Source organism: Ammospiza nelsoni, chromosome 7 (genome assembly GCF_027579445.1).
Source record: "Ammospiza nelsoni isolate bAmmNel1 chromosome 7, bAmmNel1.pri, whole genome shotgun sequence".
In the NCBI taxonomy this organism is placed as follows: Eukaryota; Metazoa; Chordata; class Aves; order Passeriformes; family Passerellidae; genus Ammospiza; species Ammospiza nelsoni.
The window spans coordinates 7,354,620-7,377,428 of NC_080639.1; the positions used below are offsets into that span (position 1 = coordinate 7,354,620).

General features: G+C 39.9%; 1 protein-coding gene across 2 annotated transcripts in view; it reads right to left on the reverse strand.

Annotated features, from left to right (window-relative positions):
• Positions 1-22,809, reverse strand: part of PCNT (pericentrin) — a 70,388-nt gene that overhangs the window by 39,491 nt on the left and 8,088 nt on the right. For both annotated transcript variants that reach the window (XM_059475651.1, XM_059475650.1), the window contains exons 5-23: positions 22,005-22,148; positions 19,610-19,774; positions 16,856-19,318; positions 16,678-16,770; positions 16,299-16,475; positions 15,079-15,334; positions 13,262-13,320; positions 12,912-13,086; positions 12,192-12,328; positions 11,568-11,679; positions 10,605-10,637; positions 8,727-8,991; positions 8,397-8,484; positions 7,642-7,858; positions 6,528-6,766; positions 5,181-5,647; positions 3,459-4,035; positions 2,592-2,825; positions 1,457-1,621 (exon numbers count right to left, since the gene is read on the reverse strand). In XM_059475651.1, the coding sequence (XP_059331634.1) occupies positions 1,457-1,621; positions 2,592-2,825; positions 3,459-4,035; positions 5,181-5,647; positions 6,528-6,766; positions 7,642-7,858; positions 8,397-8,484; positions 8,727-8,991; positions 10,605-10,637; positions 11,568-11,679; positions 12,192-12,328; positions 12,912-13,086; positions 13,262-13,320; positions 15,079-15,334; positions 16,299-16,475; positions 16,678-16,770; positions 16,856-19,318; positions 19,610-19,774; positions 22,005-22,148 (6,066 nt within the window). The remainder of the gene's footprint in view (positions 1-1,456; positions 1,622-2,591; positions 2,826-3,458; positions 4,036-5,180; positions 5,648-6,527; positions 6,767-7,641; positions 7,859-8,396; positions 8,485-8,726; positions 8,992-10,604; positions 10,638-11,567; positions 11,680-12,191; positions 12,329-12,911; positions 13,087-13,261; positions 13,321-15,078; positions 15,335-16,298; positions 16,476-16,677; positions 16,771-16,855; positions 19,319-19,609; positions 19,775-22,004; positions 22,149-22,809) is intronic.

Consider the following 22,809-nt stretch of genomic DNA (forward strand, 5'->3'; position numbering starts at 1 on the left):
ACACCTCAAAACAACAAAATTATGCTGAAACTGTGTTTAAAATCAAAAATAATGTGGCCAGCAGAACCAGAGTAGTGACTGTCCCTCTACTCAGCACTGATGAGGCACAATTTTATCTATGAACACTAATACACTCCAACATGATGGCCACCTATTTTTGCATTGGCAAGTCAAGAAAACAGTTTTTCCCCACGGCAAGAAATAAGATTTCAGAGCAGAAGACCTGCAGTCACCTGAGCTGACACAGATCCTTTGCAGAAGACTGAGCCAGTCTGTGCCCCATGCTCTAGCAGGAAGGTAAAAATGGGCTGACACAAAGGGGTAGGATGACTTTCCTTGACCTAGAACATGGCATTTGTGGACAAAATCTCTTAAGCAGCCTGTTTGTTCTTCTCAGAAACACTTAAGAGAGCACAGACAGCAATTCTGAATACCTCAAATCTGCCAGGGAGGCAGAGGGAAGACAGCAAGGGAACGGGCTAGCATGAAGAGAACTGCATAAGCAGCACAGGGGAGTGGGAAGGGCAAGGCTTGCTGTAAAAACCTGTGTCAGCCCAAAGCACAGCTCAGTCTGACACTGCAAGGAGATCCAGCCAGTCTCTTCTGGGACAAAACACTGGTTAGCAAGTACACGAGGCAAAAAACCCAGCTGAATCCACAGACAGCTGCAACAGCAAGTGAAATTTCTGGTGTTGCAAATGCTAATTAAGGCAGCATAAGAGAAAAAAGCAGGGATCATTTCTGGAGTTTCTGCATAACCCTCAGTCCAGTCCCAGCTTCTGGGGTTCAGCTGAGGACAGCATGCCAAATATACCTGCAGCAGCTTTTCAGGACACACTTGTGCCCTCTGTTTCCAAAGACAGCTGCACCAAGTAGAGAGAGGTCAAACACTGATCATGACTACACAGAGGGCCAGAGGCAGGAAACGCATTGAAAATGCTTATCATGATGTTTACCATGAAAGCAGAGATCAACAACAAGAGTAACAACAAAGTATCTCATAGGCAGAGTTCACTGCGATCACACAGTTAGTAAAAGCTTAGATAATACTGAATATTTTGCCACATAGACACAGTATGTGCAGTAGATGTGGGATGATGGAAGGGCACAGTCTCTGCAGACACTAAGAAGAAAGTCTCAAATGACAAACTGAACACGTACACAAGGAATGGTGCTTAGAGCATGCTCCACTGATTGTTTTGGTTTTGGCTGAAGGACACCTCATATCCAGTTCAGGACTTGAGGACAACCCTGAAGTTTTACTTTTTACAATTGCTCCCAGAACACTGCTTGACTTCCAATGCTGTTTTTCTAGTTCTAACATTGTGAAGCATGGGAGAGATCTCTCTCCGACTCCATTTTAGAGGCTGAAGAACAAAAATCTTACACAAAATGCTCTTTTTTCACTGAAACACTCCCAGTGCTTACTCAGAAGAGCATTTTCACCAGAGCCTACCTTCAGCTGTGCAATCTGCTGTTCCAGCAGCAACTCTGACTGACACTTCAACAGCTCAATCTCCTCCTGGAACTGGAGCTGCTGCTTCAATTTTACCTCCTCAAACTGAGCCAGAAGAGCTGTTCTCACAGATTTTACTTCAGAAGCTGATGCAGAAGCATACAGCTGCAGACAAGGAAGGAATATAAAATATTTTAGCCATAGTGTTAGAATTAAGGAAAAATAAAACCAAATTAAGCCATCAAGCTAAACCAAATTAACCAAATTAAAACCATCAAGCTAAACCAAATTCTGAAGGGTACATTCACAATCCTCAAGGTCATACAGGGCTGCTGTCTGTCACCATGCTGAGTATAGAAAAAAAAGCAGTTGATAAAAATAGATAAGCAAGCAGGCATTAGGTATCAAGTATCTCCTGTATTCATGAGACCATCAGGTCAGACTAACAAAGTATTCCTGACTTACTCTTTTCAACAGACACTGCTCTAAAAGAAATATAAAAAAAATAGGAGAAACTGGGGGGAGAAACACAGGGAGAGCATATATTTTAAGATGTGATTTCCCTTATTCAAATGGGAGCAAGCATTACACATCTCTAATGCAATTATCCTGGGATACAATAGTGAAAGGTTTGAGACATTTTTGGTCATCTGAGGTTTCTTTCCTACTGTTTTCTCTAACAAGAGTCACTGTAGTCATCAGAACACAAATCCTGTTTCTAGGATGATGTGCTTGAAGACTGAATGACCTAGAGAACCTCCCAGGAAGCTAATGAAACTTCCTCCCCAGGCAATCTCTTCTTTGTAAATTATTTAAGAGTTATTAGGAACATTATCAAATTTTCAATTTAGTAAGTGAAAAAGCACAAGTTAGCAATATTTTAATTGTGTTCTGTGGTTCTAGCTGGATAAAGCTCATTTTGTTTGTGACTTCTCCTACTATATGAGTGTAATATAACACCAGTGGGTCCTGGCATCTGCACAAGTCAGATTGTGTCTTCTTATTGTTAGCACTGTTAAAAAAATATTCCAAAGCCATCTAGATGTACAGCCTTATTTCTAAGTTGAATAAAATGGAAATTTTTTAATCGTAAAACATGGATTGTTTTGGGTTTAGGTATTAGCAGCATTCTGACCTCTTGCTCTCGTTCATGCTGTGCTTTTAGTTTCCCCAGTTCTTCTTCCAGCTCCCTGGAGAACTGTTCCTTATGTTTCCTAATATCTGCCTCATGAAGCTCCTGAAGCTCTTGGAGTGCTTTCCTGTGCCTTTCCTCCATCTGCAACACTTGCTCACGTAACAGATCCAGAGCCAGACGTTTTTCCTCTTCCAGCAACTGCCTTTGGTTTCGAAGAGCTGTGTTCAGATCATCCTGTGTAAGCAGTAATTTAAAAAGGGGGAGGGAAAAAAAACAAGTACAATTATCTTTGCAACCCATTTGTCAAGCACATGTCCTGCTGTATCGAGGCTTTCAAAATAAACAGGAACAATATTGTTTCATGAAGGATGAGCATACATATATATAACATTCTCTAAAACATTTAAATGGGTTTATTTTTCTTATCTAACATAAGTTTCATAAATCCTTATTTATTTGGAAAGATCTTTAGATTCCTAGAGATGTGACTTAACCTCCAGAATTACATTTACTTTGGTCTAATCACTTTCTGAAGAATTACACAACAGGTCTACCAGAGGGAGAAGGTCTGAGCAACAAAATGGAGATCCTCCAATTTTAAACACATTAAAAGACACACCTCATTTGTACCTTTTCCACAAATGATATAGAAAATTCGTTAGGCTGAGCATTTGGGGCAGGAATCAACAGATGGATTTAATTTTCAGCTGGGGTTTCCTGTTTCAGTTCATAATAAGGCCCCACACAATGTGTCAGTGCTGGCACAAAGAGGTTGTGGAAATATCCCCTGGGAACAAAGGAAAAGGTGATCCCACACAATGCGTCATAAAATTTCACCTCCTATGCCAGGTTTTCTTTCTCACTCACCTTGTGAGCTTCCTCTGCTTCAAGAGCCATGGTTTTAAGCTTTTCCATATTAGCAGTAGCTAGCTCAATTTTCAAATTATTCTGGGAAAGCTGAAGTTCCTCAGCATGCTTCAATTTCAGCATCTCAATCTCCCGAAGCAGTCGTGCCTGATGGATTTTATCCTGCTCTTGGAGCTGCTCCCTGTGCTGCAGCTGTAGCTTCTCCAGAGCCCTACAGTGCTCATCTCTTATGGTCTGAATTTCAGATAGGTAGGAAGACTCCAAGGAATCCAGATTTGATAAGTGCTTAACCTCCAGCTCATCGATTTGGGCCTGATGCTTTGCCTGTAGCTCAGCAACACAACTTTCAAGCTGAATCTGCTGTTTGCTTTCCAGTGTAGATTTAAGTGTCTCAATTTCAGCTTGGTGTTTTGCCTGCAAATCACCTGTTAGAGACAAAATCTGCTGCTTATGCTTCTCCTCTAACTGCTGACTTTGGAGTTCCAGCTCATCCACATGTTTCTCTTTCAGCTTTTGGAGAAGAATCTCTTGCTCAGTTGTGAATTTCTGAGTCATTGCTTTGTGCTCCTCCATAAACCTGTATTATTTCCAAGAAAATTAAGAAAATATTGTAAAAAAAGTAACTGTTTTTTTTTAAATAATTGAGCTAATAAATAATAGCCCAAGGAAAATAAATAGACCTCACTTAGTCTCCACAAGTTTTACTTGATGCTTCAAATGCAGAACTAAATTCAAAGTAAACCACAATGATGATTTCATAGCCACATAATTAAAGGTTTCTGCAATGTCACTTGGGAGTAGCTGATTATTACTACAGAAACTGGCATCCCTATTAACTTACAAATACAAAGAAATATATTTGAGAAGTAGCAATGTATAGACCATGAGATACTGTCATGGCAGTACATCTCACATGTGTTGTCTGCAAATAAATGAACTGTCATAACCAACACCTCTAAAAACATCTGGTAAAGACAGACATAAAACCACTGTGGAGGTCTACGTGGGACAGCTGGGGGCTCCTCCAAACCCAGCTGAGTTCTGCTTAAAGCTTGATGCAGAAAATTCAGTACCTGCCTTTTACTGCAATCAGTATCCAGAGCATTTTTGCATGCAGACACCAATAACTAAAAAAAACCAACAACCAGTTATCTAAAAGTTAAGTTGCTGCTTTCAATGCTTTCTTACAGTCATTATTTCTCCAGTCTTGTTCTGTGAACATATTTTTGGGGAGGGAAGAAGGGATCAATTTGAAACAATGCATGCAAATACCAACAAGAGGTTGTTTACTTCCCTTACTTCACTTGAAACAACAGGTGTAGGAAGGGGAAGAAAAACAGGAGATGCAGGCATGTAACCCAAAGTAAAGAATACCAAAGGGGGCCCTATCAACCTCAGCTTGTGCTAACCCTAATTCAATGGTTAGCACAAGCTTAATTCACCAGGAAAAGCTTGTTGACTTTGATTCCAATTGTTTAAAAACATTTAGAGAATTTTTCCACTGATATATCCTATTACACTTCTCTTTGAAGGCTGTTATTTGATTTCCAGCTTTGTTGTACTCCTAGCAGGCAAAACTGGACTACATTTTATTATTTGCTAGACTAAATGAAATTCCTTTACAGATAGTGCCATCAAGTGACTACCTTGCACTATCACTCATGAAGTCTAAAGTAAGACAAAGCAACTCTAACAATGAGTGAACTTCTAAGGGAAACTTACTTGTTTTGTGCTTCCAGGAGTTTCAGTGCACATTCTTCCTGCAGGCAGAGTGTGGCCTTTTCCATTTCTTTTGCCATGAGGGCTTTGGCTGCCTCCAGGTCAGCTTCATATTGCTGCTGAGATTTCTGCACAGCCTGGGCACCTGCAAGGCTGTCCTCCAGCTGCTGCAAGTTGTTTTGCTGCTCCTTCACCAGCTTCTCCAGCTCCAGAATTTTGGCAGCTTGCTGATCTTGAAGTTGAATCATTTCAGCTTCACGGACTTCAAACTGTTTTTGTAAGTTCTGCTTCTCAGATTCTGCTCTGGTTTGCAGTTCTGTGTGCAATAGTGATAACTTCTGTTCTGCTAGGATTCTCTGGGCCTCACTTTCACATTGCCATTTCTTCTCTTTTTCTTTGTACATGGTCTCTATTTTCTGGACTTCTTCTCTTAATTCTTTTTTGTGATCCTCAGCAATTTTATATTTTACCTGTGAAAACAATTATTCAAAACCAAATTGAAGTGTGTGAACACTCTCAGACATTTAAGGTCTTGAAAAGATTAAATTCTTGTATTGAACTAGTCGTTCCTAATGAAAGTAAGGCTGAAATGACCATTTTTAAACTGACATGGATTAAATTCAATGCATTATTAAGAATTAATTTGGGTTATGAAGATAAGAAAAAATTAAGGCAGAATTCTAGAATTAATATGGTACTCTATGTTGATTTCTCTTGAGGTCACTTATCTTCTTTTCAGGAGTTCAACATACACAGCTATGGGCATCTTAGGTGTTTCTATTAGGCATGAATGAAAATCCCTTCTAAACCTCTCCTTCTAAAAGCCATACCAAAAGAATGTAGCACAAAACCCAGAAGCCAAAGCAGCAAATGATTGCTCCATTAGAGAAAGCAAAAAAAGACTGTCTCTGGCTTTCTCCAACAGTTTCTAAGCCTGGAAAAAGATACATATCATATATCCATGCCTCTTTAAAGAGGGTGGAAAGTAGGACTTGATAAATAAGAGCTTCACTCATCTAATTGTCATAAGCATTCAAATATGGAGCAATTTAAGCAATCAATTAACATTTATTCCAAGTTTAGCCTCAGCTGAAGCAGCTGATTTAACATGTAAGAGTGATGTTACCGTGTATGAATGTCTCAGCTCTCAAACTCTGAGGTACAAGAGTCACCCCAAAAGAGAAGTGTATTCCAACATTTATGGCTATCCAGACAAGTCCATTTAAAGCTTTAGCTGCTATCCCCAAACCAGGGACTTTGAAATTCAAGTGCTGCTTCTCTGTCCCTGGGCCTTCCCACCAGGCTGGAGCTTGCCCAACTCTACACAAAACAGTTTTCAGTACAAATTACCTTTTCCATTTCTTCTTTCAGATGCTTTTCATTCTGCTCAGAAAAATCTTTTTGTTTTGTAAGCTCTTCCTTTAAGTGCCTTATTTCTTCTGAGAGCTCTGCAATGTGCTGTTTCTCAGAGTTGAAGAGAGAAAGCTTGGCTTTGTGCTCTTCCTCCAGCACAGACACTCGCTCAGCCACCTCCACCTCAACCTGGCGTGCTACATCTTGAACACTCTGCAGACACAGTTTGGTGATTTCTGGAAAGAAAAACAAAAAATCCAAGCCACACAATAAAATGACATGCTGGAATTTATTTTAACAGCTCCTATTGATGCATAGAAATAAAGCTGAAAGTTTTTGGCTGTGCAATTTATCAGTAGCCAAGCTAAACACAGGACAAGGAGAACCCCTTAGCTGGATGATTTTGTACTCTGTTCCATTTTATCATCACCTTGGGAATTTACCACTATTAATACACACAGAATAGTCACAAAACCTGTGGCAGGACCTCCCTCCTTATCTGCAGCTGCCAGAGGAGTAGGATTTCTTTCTGGGCAATGTAATGGCAGATTTATGGAAGTTTTATCTCCTCTTTTGCACATCATATTTATAAAGGCATTTCCCCAGAAGTCAGATGGGACGAATCTCTGAACCTTCTAATTTAAGGAGTTTTGACATCCTCTCAAGTATTAAAAATAAATAATTGAAGATAAGAAATATAAGTGCAAATTAAAATAGCACTACTAATCCTTTTAGCCAGCATACTGTGGAACACAATTATAACCATGCGTGTTACATTAGCTAACTAAGTTATGTATTGTGAGTCCAAATGTTTGTATGACAGTGCCCTTCTAGGCATCAAAAATTAAACTTGATCAACTCCTTTTAGGAACTGCTCCACAGTTCTAGTAGTTTTTGCCACAGAATAAACAACTTCAGGTCACCACATCTTCAGAAGTGACCTCAATGTGCCCATAAGTGCTCAATGAAAGGGATTAACACATCTGTTAAATGTTCCCCAGAGTTTAGGGTAAACTGAAGTTGAAAACTTCCTCAGATAAGCCCATTTAAAGAAAAACATAAGCCACACAGCAGCTCATTGTTTCCCTTCCAGTCTGTCAGGCCACCCTACCTTTAGACTGTTGCTCTGAAAGTTGGGCATGGAGCTGCTCAAGCTCTAAACCATGCTTCCTTTTCAAGGCCTCAATTTCTGCTGCATATTTGTCTGACAGATGCATCTTCATTTTCATCAGGTCCTCTTCATACTGAAGTGCAAGGGAGGATCTCAAGGAGTCCAATTCATGCCTGTGTTGTTCTGTAAGCTGTAGCTGCAAACAGGCAAGTTCTTCCTACAGAAATAAAGGGTTACGAAGAGATCTTTAGCTTCTAAGAAACCATGGTGAGAATCTTTCAATAAGAGAAAGCAAAATTCCTTTTCCAAACTCGTAGTCAATTTGAAACAAGTTGAGCAAAAGTGTTGAGATCTTCAGTTACAGCAAGGTGCATGAAAATAGAGGCATGAACATAAGAGGGGCCAATTAGCATCTTGGCTTGAAGAGAACAAAGACAGGAACAATTACTAACAGCATGATAGAAAAGAGAAATTAATTCTGCACTGGTGCAGAACTGATAAATTCCTTACCCAGCACAGGATAACCCAAACAGCACATAAAATTACAGAGCACTGTTACAGCTGTTCTACTCTACAGCCTCACTGAGGCTGACAGCTATTTCAAGTTGGTAATTCACAACATTCTTGTCAAAAATAATTAAGCCCTACTAAACACCTATAATTAATTTTCTCTTTGCAAGAGCTAGGAATTAGGTATCAATTTTCATACAGGTAATGTAAAGTACAGTAGAACTTTAACTACATCAAAAATCTACCTGTTGTTGTTCAAGTTGTTGGTTTAGCTGATCAAGTGCAACACTTCTCTCTTTCTCAGCAGTCTCTTCAAAAAGTGTGACAGAAGACCTGAGAAAAGGGTTTGAAAGTTTAAGACTATGGTATGTCATGAATCAAGTGAAATTTACTTGATGATTTATGGTGTAGTAGGCAAAGTACTCAAAGTAGGCAAAGAGCCACTTTAACAACTGCTCAGGACTGGGCCATCACCTAATGCTCAATCCCAATAGATGCTAATATCATCTTTTATGCCAAAGGAAAATAAAATGGAAGCATGCTGTCACAAAATTAAAAGAAAAAGAACAGATCACCGGCTGTCCCCTGCTTGATCTTGACTCATTTCCAACTCTGGCAGTGAAGAGTCCGTCAGCTCATGTGGCCTTTGACGCAACAAAGTCAATTCCTTTTTGTAGTTTTCTTCAGCAACACTTAACTTGTTTTCAAAATAAAGTCTCAGTTGTTCCAATTCAGCTTCATGCTCCCTGTTTCTCTGCTGAAGCTGCTGCTCAAACTCCTGTTTTAAACACTCTATTTCTTCTACCTGTGATGCTCGAGCCAGGAGCTGCTCTTTTAGCTCTGGAACAGAGGCAAAACCAACACAAGCACTAAGAACACATCTCTTTAGGCCAAGTCAGTCTGTGAAGATCAGGTTTATTTGCCAAGTGTCAGTGGTTTAGGAATGGTATTGTCCCATTATTTTTCCACTAAAAACACCACAAGCTACTCCCTTTTCTCAATGGGAGTCACAAAAGGCAGAGATCATAGGTTGAAGTAAGAACCATTTACTGGAAATAGCAATGAAATAGGAAAAATCAACTTCTGACAGACAAAAATTCCTTCCGCAAAAGACATTCTCAGTTCCACTGCATTCAGAGAAACCATCCTCATGCTAAGAATCAAAATCACCAGCCCACTGCTAGCTCTCCTCATTTTCTTGCAGTGCAGCACTAGGCTGGCAACAAGCAGAGCCCTGCACTGCTGCTCAATCTTCACACCTCCTTGCTGTTGCAGCACCCAGAAGCAATAAATTACTCAAGAACATTTAATTTGCTCCAGGCAAAACTACCCAAACAAAACCAAATTGAGCATAAACTGTGCAGAAAACCAAAAATCAGAGGAAGGAAAACAAAATGATACTTTAATGATGGTTGGCTACCCATCATGTGCTCAGAGGCTGAACTGACTGGATTAAAAGAAACAGCCAATGTAACAGGAATGCAGTAAAAAGCAGCTACCAAGGCTGGTTCAGCAAGCTGCCCTCCTTCCAGAGAGTGACAACTGCATGCTTTTCCTTAGCCCTCTGGGAGATTTATTCCCCACCTTCTGTATTAAAGCAGCAGTAGCATTCAGGTAAGTTAAAAGGTAGGAAAAAAATTTCAAGAGGTAAGCTTTCCCAATAGCTCAAGTCTCCAAAAAATTCAAGTTAGTTAAATCCCCAAAGAATCAACTGAACAGGGAAATACATTTCAAGAAGAAGGAATTTTGAGAAGTTCCTTGAAAAGAAACAACTTGCCTGGAGAAAAGCAGTTGCTTATGTTACACAAGAGAAACTTAAGAAAAGTTGATGGAAACAGGTGATGCCATCCAGGAGCAACACAACTGATTGTCACAATGTGGTTTTGTGTAGCAAGCCAGAAAATGCATCTGTGGCATGAAAAAATGTTGACAATGACAATGTCAACAGAAAGAGTAAGAGAAGAAATAAGTGTTCAAGGCCAGGTTGGATGGGGCTTGGATAGTGGAAGGTGTCCTTGCCTATGGCTGGGGTTGGAATGAGGTGATCTTTAGGGTGCCTTCCCCCCAGACCACTCCATGATTCTGTGAAGTCCATGGTTCAAGCCTGCTTCCAAGGAAGGAAGAAGTTGACAGGCACAGGGACCAGAGGAATCAAATGACAAGAAGGGACAAGTGACACCACCAAAGTGATAGGCAAGGCAAGTCTAATCTGACATAGGGAGGTTCTGCCTAACCACCAAAGTCTACTAGCACAAAATTAACCCAAAAAAAAGTTTCATTGTTTTGAACTGGCATGACATTCTTACACCAGAGCAGCAATCCCATCATGCAGCTGCTATGGTTTGAATCCCACCATCAACCCAAATGCATGGTCAAATAAATCAGCACTCAAATGAGGAGCAGGAGAGCAAAACAAAACACCTTTAAGATCTCACACACCAAGAAATTCTCACCTGGACCATGGGCCTGCATTCTGGTCTCACCGCCTTGATGAAAGATGAAAGCAGAAAGGGTCCAAAGAAAGGGATTGTGAGTGGTTAGAAACATAGAAAAACATGTGAAATGTTAGAGATTAGGGCTACAGAGAAGAATTCAAGCCAATACTCTGAAATGCTATGTACTGTAATTCTGTAATACCAAAACAAAAAGATGAAACAGTCAAGGTAAAGTCTGCCTAACAGAAAAAACTACTTTTTCATGTATGACCAAACCAAACCCTAATACAGCTCAAAAGCTACCTAAAGTTATATTATTCAGAAAATCTGGAACAGGATTTGAAGTATGTTACATGTGTCTTTTGCTCTAACTACCCCAGTAGAACTCAAGAACCTCATTTTAGAGTCTCAACACAAGAACACTGGCAGAGTCATGGTCCTAGGTTTTCTATTTCCACAGAAGTTCTTCAATATGTTACACATGTCTGTGCACACACATCTAAGACATGTTATATTTTATGTCAGAAGTGCATGTCATCTCCAAGCACTACACTGCAAAACAGGCTGTTTTATTTAATACACCTGGCTCTTGAAACAAATACAAATAGGAGCATGTTATTGCACTGACCAGCATTTTCTCCAGTTTTTAATTACATGATAGTTAATTTGACATTTCAATGAAAAACCTTTCATTTTCATGAAATATTTTTATAGTGTGCAGGAATGGAGTGAGAAGGGAAAGCAAAAGCACAGGAGTAAGCTTTCCCCCCACAGTCACACCATGCTTTTTCACACTGCAGAACCTGTTATCTGACACCAACTCACACAACCTACAGACAGATCACTGGGCTACAACCCACTGACACTGTGGCCTTCCTGTATGTTTCTGGTAAAACAGCTAAAAGCATTTTGTGTCAATCATGTGTCCTTCTGTATGAAGAGGCAAAAAAATCAAATAAAATGTGTCAGTTATGAACATACCACTTAGCTCTTGTCGATTTGCTCGGGTGCTGTCAAGCTGAGACCAAAGCTGCCTCATTTCTTCTTGTGACTGAACCTTGAGTTGCTCATGCTTGACCTGAAGCTGGTCCAGCTACAAAAAAAACATGTTAAAACCAAAAAAAAACTAACACCCCACCACAACTAGTTAAACAATTTTGTTCTCAGGGCTTATTTTACACTGAAGAGGCACTTCTGTCAGAACTAGGTGGAAACAGTGACAACACCACTCAGCTCCTGACAGTATCAGAGATACTAAGGAGCAGCATCTCAACTCTTACACCCACTCCTCTGAGAGGGAAGAATTTGTTCCTGATGCCATAAGTATCTCCACTGGCAAAAAAAAATAAGGCATTAGGCAGATAAAAATAAAATATGAGAACCATAAATTTAGGAATATAAATATAGATAAAGAGATGGCACAAAGGCAACTGCATTCCAAAGGTTTTGAACTCCTATGGAAACTCCCAGAGTATTTACCTGCTTCATGATGCATTTTGCTTTTCCAATAACATCTTTAAACACAAACAGATCACCCAAATGGTCTATTTTTTGTTATATAAAGAGAAATCAACTACTCTAAACTGCTTAAGAAATGTCACTTACCTCCTTCTGAAGATCCTGTTCTTTTTCTTGGCTTTTCATCTTTATGTCTTCTAGGAGTTGATTATGTTCAGCCTGCAGCTGTTCTTGTAACTTTGAGATGGCTAACTGGTGTTGCCTCTCCAATTCTATACATTTCACTAAAATGAAAAATTAGTTCTGTTACTCCCTCATCTCGGTTAATGAATAACCTGTACAACTTCTGTGCAACAAAACCAGAAATGAATTGTCTCTAGCTTCAGTACAAGCTTTCAGGGAATCACAGAAATGCTTGAACAGTGAAGTATTTGCAAGTCAAATATTTCCATGCACTGCTTTGTTGTTGTCTGCATCCCACACTGTTAGTTAGCCAAGAGACAACCATTTGTTCCATTAAGCCTTAACTATCCACAATCCAAATGCAATTTTTTGTGAGAAAAAGCTTTTATTAATATAAATCACAATTTTGATTAACTCAGCAACTGTCAGAACAGGATTTCAGATGGGAGCAAAACAGCATCTCCCTTTAATATTCACCTTTCATCTCTGTGCAAGTTGAAATGCAACAATGCTATCCAGGTTTTAAATAATTTTTCATTTACAGCTTTGTCCAGACAGTCTCATACCATTGTCCCAGTTTTTAAATAAGGCTACATAAATACAGCTTGTATTTCTTTTTATACATGTTGTAAAATCGATGAGTCTGTTCAATAAAACAGCTGCCTCCCAGAGCATGATACTTACTTTTAGATTGTACATTCTCAACAGAAAGAAGCCCCAGCTCTGCTCTGACTTTTTCCAGATCCATTTCCAGAGATTTCTGCAGTGCAATCATCTCAGCCTGATGTTTTCCACACAGCTCCTCACACACACTCTGTAAACGCCTATCAGACTCCAATTCCCAGTCTCTTCTGAGAGTCTAAGAGAGTAAAACAAGCATTATATTAAAGCAAACATGTTTAGTAAATTAATGATTCTATTTCTCCATTTATTTGTCCTTTGCAATAAATCTGTAGCAGATATGGGACTTGTACCAGCTCTTGTTTTCTGAAAGGACCTTTCTTTTTTTCTTGTATAAAGAACAGAACTTGTACCTCTAATGCCTGGACATGTGTCTCTTCCATTTCCAATTCTATTTTCTTTCTCTGGTCAACTGTGAAATAAAACACTTATTAATAAATTTACATAAAATAGTGTTAAATAGTAAGTAGAAATATGAATGAGATTACAATTTTCAACATCAAACTCAGGACTTAAATGAGCAGGCATAGAGCAGGGTAAGATGCTGGGTTCTAGCCACACCTGCTGTTATGTTCTATTCCACTACCTCACTTTCATTTTAGAAAACAAGCCTTCTAGAACTTAGAGCTGCAAAGACAACTCAGAAAGTAAAGTTCAATTTAATTAGTAAAGGCTGCTTAAGTTTACAGAGAATACAATACTAAAAAGGAAAGATATAAAGGAATACTAATGTCGTTTTAACATTTCACTGCACACCACCATGAGCACAGAATCTCCAGAAAGACAGGAGTAGCATGCAACAGCAGGTGGAAAACTTCAAAATTTCTTCTACAAATGTCTAGTAAAAAAGACTGCAAGACAGATGCCACTCTCTGCTCAGTTATCACTGACACCAACAGATTCTTCCTTTCCAGTTCTCCCCTGATTAATTCCAGCTTCTTGTTTGGCCCCTTTTTTGAATTGAAGGAACCCTGTAAAGGCCTATCAGCCACATTACCTAGATTTATTTATAATGAATAGTTTACGATATGCAGCCATTATTTCAAGTCTTTCCATGGGAAAGAAAAACTTAAACTGGTATTAAGTTACAATAGTAAAACACAATTTAAGAGCACTGATATTAAGAACTGCATCTTGACCTCCTTCTGCTCCCAGATCCCACTGTGCTGTCACTTCACTGCACTACTGGTGGTAACAAATGGTTTCCTACTTTTAGGTCAAAAAGAGACACCCTTAAACATTTTCTTTCTCTTAGGGAAGGACAACTAGAGGAATGGTTTCTAAACCTTATTGCAGAGCTCAGAAGGGTGTGATGAGCAGTGCAGAATCTGGCTGGAGGCCTGCAACTAGCAATGGTCCCCATGGATCCATCTAAATACAAGGAAAAACTTCTTTACTGTGAGGGTGACAGAGCCCTGTACCAGGCTGCCCAGAGAGGCTGTGGAGCCGTTTGATCTGCAGATACTCAAAACACACCTGGACATAATCCTGTGCAAACTGCTCTGGGTGAACCTGCACTAGTAGGGGGTTTGATGATCTCCCGAGAGCCCTTCCACCCCAACCAGCCTGTGATTCTGTAAACTTCTCCTCCAGAAATTCCTCAAGCTCTGCCATAAAGGTTAAAAATGGTCTGACCTGCAAAGAGGGAAATTTCCCAAGCGATGCCAAGAGCATCATCAGTAGGCCTTCAGTACTGAGGTGCAATTGCCTTCTTGCTTATGTCAAAATACAGTCTCATATGAAGTGCAGCTCCAAGGACACCCAGCTACAGGTTCTCACTGAGCCTTTCAGCCCCTTCCTAACACTGACAGGGTAAACCAGGAAGCAGTCACACATTTTCTCACAAAGATAACCAAGTGCTGACTTAGGGCAAGAAAAACCCTGACAAAACAAAAGGGCTAAGAGCTCTACTCTCTGCACTGAACAAGTTCTTTAAGAGAACTTGGTGAAAAGCCTCCTGCTGAAAGTAGTTCAGTTTAGCACTAATTTGCAGATGAAGAACAATTAAACCAAGGTCTGCACAGCTTCATTTTCATATATCAAACATGCACTCTGGCACATGGCAGTCCTGCCCACGTTAGAGGTAACACCAGCTGTCACTCACAGGCCAGCTCTACACCAAGACAGGAACCTGTGCAGGAAGAAAACACTTCTTCCCCACTTTCAATACCTAGCTCTTGCTGATACTTGGACTTAAGGTCTTCTTTTTCCTTCAGACACTGCTCTTTGATCCTCTCCCACTCCAGCTGGTGGCGGCTCTGCAGAATGGCGACCTCCTGAGCACGTTTGTCATTGAGCATCTCCCGCAGCTCCATGAGGGCAGTCTCCTTCTCTTTCCTCAAGTTGGACTGTGTAAGCTCCAGCTGAGAGGTGTGCATATTGTTTAAGGTCAGGCGTAAAGCTTCCAGTTCAAGGCTGTGCAGTGTCTGCAGTGGAGTAAAAAAGGGTTTCTCCCTCCCCTCTAATGACATGTGCTCGCCTTTTCATCACTAGTTCCAGTTTTCACTGTTAAACACATCTAAGTTCTGCCTTTCTGTACTTGGAGATGGTTTCTTTGTGCAAGGAGACCCTTAAAGGAACCCTTAAAATAAGCTGCTATAATATTTTAACGTTTTCAGTGCAATGTAAAAAGGCTTTTTACCTGCCTTTTAATTCCCTACAAAATATCCTGTACCTGTCCACTTCCTCACATCAAAGCAGGACACCAGCTCACCCCAGCAAGTCACTGTCTATTGAAAGAATTCCTTATGTTTGCTCTTGGTTATAATTTGTTAACAAAGTAAAGTTCTAAGTGATATTGAAGAAGTAGAAATAAAATTCACCACTTCTCAATCTTAAGTCAACTGCCCAGTGTACCAACAGGTTGTAATCAGACCTAATGCTAGACCATTCTTTCCATTTCTACTTTGCATTTAGTGGAAATGTTCAAAAACCCAGGAAATGCACAGAAGTAAAAGTCAGGTTTTCACACTATAGCATTCCTAATTAATAGTGGGATAACTAAAAAGTGTGAGGGGTTTATGTACTTTATAAGATTAGCTTGTTAAACTTGCCAAGACAAAAAATTACAAAGCTGTTTTTTCTCTTAAAATCATCAATTTAAACAACCAGTTTTCTTCAGAATGAATGTTAAGATATAATTAAATGTTAAGATATATATTAAATATTTGAAATATAACATCAAGTGAGGATTCTGGAGAACTCCTCTAAAATATATCTACTACCACCCACCAAGAGAAAACTGCTTTTCCTTTGGTTGCAGCACCATGTGAAAGAGCATGTCTAAAAGCCACAGAAATTAAGGAGAAGGCTCCTTGATTTCTGTCTATGCTGGAGCTCATCAAGTCAGCTAAGAACTGTATTAATCACTGTGAGATTTCCTGTTTTTACCTGAGACTGGAGCTGAGCCTGCTCCTGCTCTGCTCTGTGTGTGGCTGCCATTTGCTGCTGGAGTTCATCTAAAAGGTGCCTCTGCTGCTCCTTGAGCTCAGCACGGAGCTTCTCCATTTCCTCTGCGTGTTTAGCAGCCAGCTCAGAGATCTCCCGATCGTGCTCCCGTTCATGAACCTGCAGAGAATGCTCTGATGAAAAGCTTCCTTCAAAATATGATTGTTGAGCCCTAATTATGGAGCAAGAATTCTCCCATCCTCCTGACCCCAAATCAAAAACATCAAATAAAACAATAAATGCAATTTTGCATCTCTAAAATGTTTACATGACAATGCAAAATTTCTTGACTTTTCCAAAATAACCAAATTATAGCATGTACCTTTTTTATTACAGCAATCTCCTCCTTTCTTTTTTCTTCCAACTTCTGTTGCTCTTCCACTTTGTCTTTTATTTCAGCATTTAACTCTTGAATCTGAAAACAGGCATACAAACATTTGCAATAGCTACCTTAAGCATTCAGAAATCACACACCTCCTGCAGTTACCAGGGTTTCCTACCTCTCTCTCATGTGCCAAACTCACTTCAGTTAATTCAGCAAGGTGTTGAGTCTCCATCTTGTCCATTTCCTCCTTGTAATGCTTCTCCAGCTTGGACTGAGCCTCCTGGGCAGCCTGACAGGACTCCTGTAAGCGAGCCTCAAGCTCCAAATGAGCCTTTTTCAACTGGCTAATTTCTTCAGTCAACTGGTTTTTTTCCTCACTGTATTCACTAATCTTTTCCTTTATTTCAGCAGTTAGTTTAGTAATTTCTTGGTTGCTGAGGTTCAACCTGTCCTCATAGCTCTGTCTTTCACACTGCTGTATTTCTTTGATGTTCTTCATTTCAGCATTAAGCTCATGGATGTTTTTCTCAAGGTCCTCAATGATGCTAGCATCCTCTGCTAGTGCTTTTTCTGCTTTCAACAGATCCTCCTCCACATTGGATAGTCTCTCTCTTAAGGCTGTTTTTTCCTTCAGCAAAAGCATTAAATTTTCTTCTTTATTATTGATTTCAGCTTTGAGCACCTCCAGTTCTTTTAGCAATGTCTCTTCAGATGCGGTTTTCTGACTCAACAGCTCTGCTATTCTCTGGTTTTTAGCCCTCTGAGCATTAAGCTGGCTTTGCATCCCATCCCTTTGGCTTTGCAAAGCTGCCAGCTGATGGCCAAAAAGAGCCTGCCCTTCGCTTGTCCCAGAATCAGCAGCTGTGTTCTGCTCCTGAGCATCTCTCACTAACTGCTCCTGAGTTCTCAGCTGCATCACCAACATGTCCCTTTCCTCCTGGAGGTCCTTCACCATTTCTAGCCAGATAGAGGGGTGTGACACTTGGGTTAGGAATGGCTGGTCCCCACCCTCACCCTGCTGCTTTAGTAGAAGCATGTGTTTGTTTTCAAGCTCTTTCTCCTTCTCCATTCTCTGAAGTTCTTTTTCACAACGGATTTGTGCTTCACGTTCTTCCTCCAGTTCTGCATGCCTATGAGAGAGCTCAGACACGGCTTCTTCCCAATTTCCAACAGTTCCTTGGGTGTCCTGATAAGGCATTTCCAAGGCTGACTGCTGATGGAGCAGCTCAGCTGGCTTCAGATGTCTCTCTGCCAAACACATCACCTCATCATCCTCTGTGTCACCGTGGTCCCCAGTTTTGTTTTGCTGCAGGGAGCCCTCTGACACACATGAAACCAAGGCCTCTGCTCCCACCTCTGCCTCTTCAGAAAGGTCCTGAGCCAAAGCACTGAGACAGGTCCCCTCCTCAAGGCTACAGTTTAATGAAGAAGACACAAACTCTCTGCTGGGTTCTAGGAGCACACTGCTGTCTAACCCATACATGTTGCATCTGCCCTCTTCAATGGCATGGCCCTCCCAAGAGCTGGACCCATAGGAGTCCTCTGGAGTTTCTGTGGCAATGAGGTATTTATCCAATATACCTTCATCACCACTGAGAAGCCCCAGCTCTGACAAGGGTTCTTCAGACAGGTTCTCCCCTTCACCACCTCCATTATCCCTCACGATCTCTAAATTCCTTGTTTCCTCTAACTGATCCCTTGAGGAGTCAGACTGGAACTCCACTTCTGGCTGATACACTGGCTCATCCCTGCCTTCCAGCTGGCATGCTCTGTCCCAAATCTCCTCCAGATCCACTCCCTGCAGCTGACACTTCCCTGATAAAATCTGGTTTTCCCTCAATTCCAGTAACTGTTTATTGGAGACCATCTCTCCATCATGATTTTGCCTTACATCTATACATTTTTTAGCCTCATAAAGTTGCTTTTCACTTAATTCCTGGATGTAGGAATTCAGCTTCTGAATCTCTTCATTCAAGGACTGTTTTTCTTTTTTATATCGCTGGGCTTCCTTTGCTTGCTCTTCTGCAGAAGAAAGTTGATACTTAAGGTCATCAATTACATCCTTGTATTTAGTCTCTATTTCAGATTTTTCCCTCTGAAAGTCTTCCCGTTGGTTTTCAAGTTTCTTCCTCAAATCTTCCTTACCAATTTCAGATTCTTGAAGCCTTACATTTAAGTCAATTATTATGCCATTCAAATTCTGAATGTTTTCATCAGAACTCAAAGCACAAAGTTCTTTCTTGAACTGTTCAAGTTCATTTTTATATTTTAAAATAATTTCTTTTTCATAGATCTGCTTGGCTTCTGCAATCTCTCTTCTGTGGCACTTCTCCAGCTCATTCCTCAAGTTATCCAACTGTCTGCAAATGTCCTTCTCATGACTGATTCTCAGTTCTTCAATATGTTGCTGTTCTTTCCCTTTGGATAAAGTAATTTCTTTTTTTAATTCTGTTATTTCTGAGTCCCGAAGAGAAAGTGTGTGCTGTAGTACAGACAAGCCAGATCTTTCTGATGTCAGTAGATCTTGAAGACTTTTAATAAATTGTTCTTTTTCATCTATAGTTCTGTGTAGCTTTTGCACTGTATCTTTCATATCCTCTTCCATTTGAGCAAGCAGATTTTCTTTATCTTTGGTATTCTTAAAAAGAAAATATTACATATAAAGTGTATGATGATTTCATTTCCTTAAGCTTCATGTTTTTAATTTGCATTCAGAAGTAACATTTAAGTTTAAAGTTTCTATTTATGGCACTACTAGTTACACTCTTAAAGGAACAAGACATTAAGCTGTTTCAATTATGTACGGCAGTCATCACAATCCCTCTAAATTTCTTTCTATATAAAAATGTTTTTTTCAAAAATATGTCAGTACAGCAAATTCAAGTTAGCACCAAATTTGAAATAATAATTAAAAAAATTAAGTTTTTACCTTTTGGGAAGACTCCAGCTGTACTTGCAGGTCATGTGCTTTCTCACGCAGACTCTCCAAGTGCGCATTCTGCTCTCTGAGACGATCCTGAAACAAGGATATTTGCTGCTGGGCTTCTAATCCTTCATTTTTCCTGAGACCTTTACTCCTCAGCAGCTCAGTAACCTGGACACAAAAGGCACTCACAGTCAGGAGAAAGTTTGTATCTACACAACCCATACACAAGATTCACTGTAAGCAAGTGTATTTACAGATTTACCCTAAATCTTTCATTCTCAAGGAATAAAAATCATCCTAAAGAGGCAGACAACACTTGTGATGTTTTAGATACTATTACTTACTGAAAAGATGCAAATGTTAGATAATTCACCCCCTGTGATTTCTCTAACAAAATGAACCTTTAAATCTAGCATAATAAATCATATTGAATTCCTCCAATACAAAGCAGAACTCCCAATGGACTGGACATGCCATTAAGATACAATGAGCAAAACCTTCTCTGCAAAGGATTTCCAGCTCATTAATAAAGGTAATTTCTCCTTTAGTAATTCTCCATTTCTCCAGTCAGAATAACATAAAATATGTTTTATTTAATATGTTTTTCTCAGTATGCTGCTAAAACCAAGAAAGCATATCTAAGATAGTACTAGTGCTTTCATCTGATATCAAAGTTGACATCCTTCCACAATGTGCATCATCTCACTAGACTTATTTAAAATATGCCTGAAATGCTATTGAGGCTTGATCCTTGTCTTCCAATGGCTTGTGGTGCAAATCCCTAACATCTGTTGAGTAGCCTTAACTTTTACTATATTTTGCTGCTGCAACCAGAACTGTAGATAGAAAGCAGTATTTTTTGTTATTTTACTAAATTTCATTTAGCAGGCATTTTTCAGGGCATAAGAAACTCCATTAAGATAATCCCTAGACTAAAAAGCCTCAGTTTTTATTTTTAAAATTTTTAAGATTTATAATCCCATATCCTGCAACCCTGAAACAGTTAATACACAAACATTTCTCTTTGGCATATACTACAAAGCTCCAAGGACAACAAATACATAGGTTCAAAGAGAATAGCTACTGGAACACTGAGTATCACCAAGTAATAATAAAGCACTTTCAAAAACACATTTTAAAGCAGAGAAAGGCTGCAGTATATCTCATTATACAGAGATTAGATCCATGATCAACCTGTTGAACTGAAGCAGGTTCCTATGTGTCAGAGAGGCTGCTTGAACTGTGTCAATTTAAATTTCTTTCTTTGAGCCAAGTCACATGACCTCAACAGAGCAAGTTTCTGTCTAACAGCTGAGATGTTCCAGTTGCCCAAGCAGAAACCCATACATTTCTCTGGCAAAGGACAAATGATCACATGCAAGCCCAAACTGTAGCAGCAGGCCACAAACCACTTGTGGCAGGACATTCCCCCACCACAGAAAGGCTTATCTGTTCTGCCTATCAGCTGGTGCAAGAGCTTCAGGGCATCTCCCCCCTCACAAGAATTTGCTAATTGGTGAAATATTTCAGGCCAGACATTTGTCTGGTAGTGAGATATTTCTGGCACCATGGAGGTGGCATTCCCAGCTGACAATAAACATCTTGCTTTGGGAGAGAGGTTGAAGGAAGATTAGTTTGAATTTCTGACTGACAGACACTTTACTTCACAGACCCTTAAAGCTACACCAAATTTTCAGAAGGCAGAAGTCTTCTGCACATCGTGTGGAAATGTGTGGGGCCTTCCCCAATGCTGGGATGCCACTGTGTGGTCACTCTTGGGGGCTGAGTGAAAGCAATCTCTGTACTTCATCAGTTCAGTGAAAAGTTACACTGACTCCTAATCTATAGTATTTCTTTGCTAGCTATAATAGAGATACCTTTATGTTCTGCACTGTTTAATGTAATCTTCTAGCAGTTGTTTCAACCTGTTTAAGGCCATTTGTCTGTTAATCTTCTGCCTACTCAGTAAATAACTCAATTTATGATAAACCTGATTGCAGTTCTTAAGAACTCATGAGCCAGAGCTGTTTAGGTGTGCCTCACCTGAATTCAAACTGCTGCCAAAAATCTGAACCTAAGGCAGGGCTTGTCTAACGCTTTCACTCAACCCATAACACCACCAACAACACTGTGCAAAATTCCCTAACAAGGGCTTAAGTGATGAACAAAGAAGTGCAATGACCTTCAAAACATTATGCAAGCAAGTGGAAAATCTGAGGTTATTTCCAGGACTCCTCTGTAGCAACCAGGAAAAAACCCTGCCCTGAAACCATTTTCACTGCTGTGCTTCAAACTGAACTATGAGGAGCTACATGACCAGCTCAAGGTTTTTACATTCACAGTCTCAAGTTGTTCTTGCACTCTCTGTAAGGACATGCAAACTGGAGGAGGGGCACACCTGATGTAACTGGAGCTGTAAATCGTGGATCTGGCCAGCCACACGTGCAGCCTCCTCCTGCAGCTCATCCCGGTCCTTCTTGGCCTGCTGAAGGCAGCTTGTTAACTTCCTGATGATTTCATTCTGCTCCTGAACTGTGCTTTCCTACAGGGGTCACAAGAAGGGCACTTTTGACATTAAGATACTCTTAACACATTTGGAACCAAGTAGGCTTTCTTGAAGCAGAGCCATTACAGAGTCCATAGTCACATTTCTGTTTTAACCAAAGAAATCTTTGTGTCCAAAGATGATGGCAGGCATGAAGAAAGAGTAGTCTTAAACTGATCTCCGAGATGACAAACCTAACCAAAAGTGATTTTAAAAACAAATTGTGGGCTACCAGCAATGAAACTAGTATTTTTACTTCCAGATTTGTAGCTCTCATTGATGTAAAAAGCAATAAAGTTTTCAAGAAGGACATAATGAATATTTAGCACCCCCTAAATTGTTTCCTATCTGCCTGCAATTCCCTTCAGTCATGTGAGAGGAGGCTAATGAGATGGGATACATTAATCCTATTTTTTGTTAATCACATTTATCTTTTCAATTTATTTCTCACCAACAGGAAATGCTTTTATTTCCCCAATCCTAGAATGAGAAAAAGAACATATAAAGGGGAAAATCACTAGTCTTAAAAAGCATATGGTAATAATTTACCTTTACATAGAATTGTTAGAGAAAGGGAATGCAAAATATTTTTTTAGTATTCTGGAAGAGGATGCTGCTTTTTGCAGTACATGTTAGCAAGGTGAAGTACTTCTCACTA